The following is a 4,360-nucleotide window of genomic DNA, read 5'->3' as shown; positions in this document are numbered from 1 at the left end:
GTTCTGTACCTTTTGATTCTGATCTGGATTACTGACCTCTGCCTGCCCTGACCCTGAGACTGTTCTGTACCTTTTGACTCTGATCTGGATTACTGACCTCTGCGTGCCCTGACCCTGAGACTGTTCTGTACCCTTTGACTCTGAGCTGGATTACTGACCTCTCCCTGCCCTTGACCTGTCGTTTTGCCTGCCCCCTGTTCTAGTAATACACTTTCATTACTTCAACACTGTCTGCATCTGGGTCTTCCCTAAAAAGGAAGACTTTTAAATGTTGGTGCACAATGACCCTTTACATCACTACAAACAGTTACACTAAAAGTACAAACACCAAAGGGGAGGTTCACACATTCAATCTTTCTGTGCTTCTGATGCCCTAAACTGTCATCACTTGACATTGACTACAATTAGTTTAGAGAATGTGTCTAAAACACATTCTAAAACACTCCACACCAACTCATATTACATCATAATCCCATTCTGAATGATGTCTCTGCACAATAAGAGTTTCCACTGTGCCCTAAATCCATGTTTGCATGATTGTGTTTACAACGAGATGCAAATATGGATTTATGGGACAGTAGAACATCTTTGAAAAATAAAATTGTGCAGAGACATCATTCAGACTGGGATTGTGATGTAATACGAGTTGGTGTGGAGTGTTTTAGAACGTTTTCTAATATGCTTTAGACACATTTTCATATTTTCCTACTGCATTATAGTTATAACAAAATGTGACAGACAATTTTCTCTAACAAAACAAAATGGTTTGGGGGATCAACTACAAGCACAGAAAGAGTGAAAATAAGGCCACGTAAAAATGGATGAACTTCCCCCTTCAAACCTATTAAAAGTTTTTGTTTACTTTAGGAAAGTTAATTTATTGAGAATGATGTCAATCTCACGGATCTGACCTGAACCAATCATGAACTGACTAGTAGCCCCGATATCAGATTCCTCAATTTAATGCTGACTTGTCCTTGGATCTGAGCCAACTATTATGATTCAACAGTTCCGTTACACATTCTTCGCGTAAAACTCCATGAAAACGTACATGACAACACTATCATATCCAACTCAGGGCAAACATTTTAACCAGGCTTAATATGTCTTTAAAAGCCTGTGTCCGATAGCGATGGAAGGGAGAGAAAGTGAAAGTTCTAGAATCTATTACGCTGCCTACCTCCACAGTCCACACACATTCAATCAGAGCTGCTTACCTACACAGTAGACACACATTCAATCAGAGCTGTGGGAGGAGAGAGGGAGAGGTGAGGGTTGGTGGGAGGGGTCAGCATGAGAGCTTAGGGCCCGTGTATAAGAGCAGGTCCAGGTGAGAGAGAAGGGACACAGCAGAACGAGGAGCTGCAGAACACAGGAGACACACAAAGGTGCCACAGAGAACAGGTAGGAAATGGATCTCTCCCTCCACCACAATGGAAGCCTTATTCTCTAACCACACATCTCTCTTCACCATCCCTAATCCATCCATCTGATCCTTTGTCTGGTAAATGTGCCTTGAAATGCTGTGAACTTTTTCTGTCTTTCAGTCTTCAACAACTTGAACAAATCGGAATAGATGTGCAATTATTTGTAATTCTGCATGGATCTCCATATTGTTTTCCCTCAGCTATACTGTTATAGAAGTAGAAATAGAAGTAGACTCTCTGTGCAGTTTTGTGGCAGGCATGTGTTATCTGGGCCCATATTCACAATGATTCAGAATAGGAGTGCTGACATAGGATCACTTTTGACTTGTAGATTATAATGATTAAAATGATATGGGCAGTGGGGACCTGATCCTACCTCCTACCTACTCTGAGATGCTTATTGAACTCTGTTTCCTTCCAGAAAGGTAGTAATCATGATCCGAGGTCTGCTGTCGGTGCTGTTGGTCCTGGTGGCCATAGCCGTGTCTTCATCTCTGGCTAAGCCTGAGAAGAACATCGCCAAGAGGGGGAAGAGGATCCCTCAGACTCTCTCCAGAGGTAACACTCTCCCCTTACTATTTCCAAAGCCTATCACAGTGTATAGTGCTGTTAAGGAATGAATTAATGAGCACACATTCTCATTTTCCTCATTCTCAAAGCTCTGTAAGATCAGTGTGGTCGGAGATATCTAATGAAAAGAGCTGACATGCGCTTCCTTGTTCTACATGTCAGTAGAGGCATGTCTGTTCTAAACAATATATCTCTACCTGAATGTTCTTTAATGTTGTACTGAAACTGTTGCACTGACACTGTTCTTCCTGACTGTCTCCTATAGGCTGGGGTGATCAACTAATCTGGGCTCAGACCTATGAGGAGGCTCTGTACTGGGCCAGGGCACAGTGAGTGAACAAACGTTTATGGCTACATACCAAACGGCACCCTACTTTTTATGAAGTTGAAAATAGGGAACAAGGTGTTATTTCACATTGATGTAACAGATCTAGATGACTGATAAATACACTTAACAAAACAAATACATTTCAAGGATTTATATTCTATTTTATTCTGTAACCAGAACTAATTTGTCTCCATAGGAACAAGCCTCTGATGGTCATCTTCCACCTGGAGGACTGTCCTCACAGTGCATGTAAGACCCTGACCTTTAACCTCTAACCCCTGACCTATAGCAAATAAGCTGCCACTCTGTTGCACCTTCCTGAACAGACCACAGGTCAATGTCCCTCCCTTGGCTTTTATGAGTATTATTTGCATCCTGGTATTCTCCCAAATCGCGATGCATCATTCGGTTGTATTAGAAACCAGGACTTGTTTAAACAGCCATTATCAAACTCGCAGTAGAACAAACATGGCTCTGTTTGCCAAGGTGGTATACACCTCTTACATCCTGCTGCCATGTATGGACATCTCTTAAGTCAATGTAACACTTTTTATAACGTCGTTCATGATGTCTTCCATGAATCCAGCCATGAAGAAGGTCTTCGCTGAAGACAAGGACATCCAGAAGGTGGCTGATGAAGACCTCATCGTCCTCAATCTGGTGGTGAGTTGTAAATGAAGTCTTTGGAAAACATTGTCAGAATCAATACCTAGATGACTTCCCTTTTGATCTATTAGATTTGATGATTCTATGGTTTGATTTATATTAGTATTTTAGGGCACTGTTATTTATTTTTTGTTGACCTGACTTTTAGTATTAAGAAGCAAATCATTGATATGTTTCTTTCCCTGTGTTGTCAGTATGAAACCACAGACAAGCACCTTTCCCCTGATGGCCAGTATGTCCCTAGAATCATCTTTGTCGGTGAGTAAAAATGTCACATTTTCCCAGCAGCATTACATGAGAAGGAATGTCATTATTCAGGTTATGATGGCATCAAACAAAAGCAACAGATTTTAACCAATAGTTATCTCTCCCTCCCTCCCTCTCTCTCTCTCTCTTAATCGCTCTCTCCTCAGATCCCTCTATGACAGTGAGAGCTGACATCACAGGGCGCTACTCCAACCGTATGTACGCCTATGAGCCTTCTGACATCAAACTCTGTGAGTACAACTTGATCTTATCTCCCTTTTGACTGTTTCATTGCATACTAACGGTTTACATACTTTTAATAAATCTGTATTTCATAGATTGTAAATGTTTAAGTATTTATACACATGTCTATGTTTTTATTAATGTAAGGTATTACTAAATGTATTCAGATTGTTTTAGAATTAATTCAGAGATGAGAAAATGTTGCATTTGTGAGAAACAACCTGCTCCTGAGTGACCTACTCTTCATTTTCCCTTCTCCCTGTAGTACTGAGCAACATGCAGAAGGCCAAGAAGCTGCTGAAGACTGAGTTGTAAGCACTGACTCATCATGTAACCAACCTCATGACCTTTGGCCTGCGACTTCAGAGGTTCTCCGAACATTGTCTGAACGTTCTCTGGAGCCTAGGAGTCAGCCAGTGGCATACTGTCACCATGTAAACCTAAGCACTGGAAAGAACTAGTCTTCACTTTCACAAAACGCAATTCCATTTTTTTAAATTCTGTTATTTTTCCTGAACTTCTCTGTCTTTGTAATGTATTGCTGTACATCTGAGATGTCTTTTTATTAAATATAGTGCAATTATGAAATGATTTGTGTCTCATTGGAAAATGTATTTCAGTCCTTTCACCCTTCATGACAATGACTCAGGTTAAAAGGGCTATTGGAAAAAAAACACACAGTGGGTGTGCATGAATCCGTGAGTTTGTGTTTGTGTAGTTAGGGAGTGAGTGCTGACATCCTGGTCACATCCTGAATGGGCGGGGCCAGTGAGGGAATGACACACCCACACATGATTCTTAGTAATGTCATGTAGTACTATAATATTGCAATGCAATAAGTTCATGCGAATCTAATATGTCATTTAGCAAATAAAAGCAT

The 4,360-nt window shown here is 40.8% G+C and overlaps 1 protein-coding gene across 2 annotated transcripts; it reads left to right on the top strand.

Annotated features, from left to right (window-relative positions):
* Positions 1-1,272: 1,272 nt before the first annotated feature.
* On the top strand, positions 1,273-4,071 carry agr2 (anterior gradient 2). 2 transcript variants are annotated; one of them, XM_021572372.2, is made up of 8 exons: positions 1,273-1,404; positions 1,853-1,985; positions 2,263-2,326; positions 2,522-2,574; positions 2,912-2,988; positions 3,186-3,249; positions 3,405-3,488; positions 3,746-4,071. In XM_021572372.2, the coding sequence occupies exons 2-8, from the start codon at positions 1,862-1,864 to the stop codon at positions 3,793-3,795; spliced, it is 516 nt and encodes a 171-aa protein (XP_021428047.1). In that variant the 5' UTR covers positions 1,273-1,404; positions 1,853-1,861; the 3' UTR covers positions 3,796-4,071. The 2 variants fall into 2 exon arrangements, with proteins under 2 accessions (XP_021428047.1, XP_021428046.1); XM_021572371.2 differs by having other exon boundaries at positions 1,849-1,985.
* Positions 4,072-4,360: the final 289 nt, after the last annotated feature.

The sequence above is a fragment of the Oncorhynchus mykiss genome, chromosome 18, assembly GCF_013265735.2.
Source record: "Oncorhynchus mykiss isolate Arlee chromosome 18, USDA_OmykA_1.1, whole genome shotgun sequence".
In the NCBI taxonomy this organism is placed as follows: Eukaryota; Metazoa; Chordata; class Actinopteri; order Salmoniformes; family Salmonidae; genus Oncorhynchus; species Oncorhynchus mykiss.
The sequence above is the reverse complement of the archived record's forward strand: the minus strand, read 5'-3'. Positions and strand labels throughout refer to the sequence as shown.

Coding starts and splice junctions, on each gene's coding strand:
- agr2 (XM_021572372.2), top strand. CDS start 1,862: ATGATCCGAGGTCTGCTGTCGGTGCTGTTGGTCCTGGTGGCCATAGCC. Junction 2,327..2,521: donor CTGTACTGGGCCAGGGCACA/GTGAGTGAACAA, acceptor TTGTCTCCATAG/GAACAAGCCTCTGATGGTCA. Junction 2,989..3,185: donor TCATCGTCCTCAATCTGGTG/GTGAGTTGTAAA, acceptor CTGTGTTGTCAG/TATGAAACCACAGACAAGCA.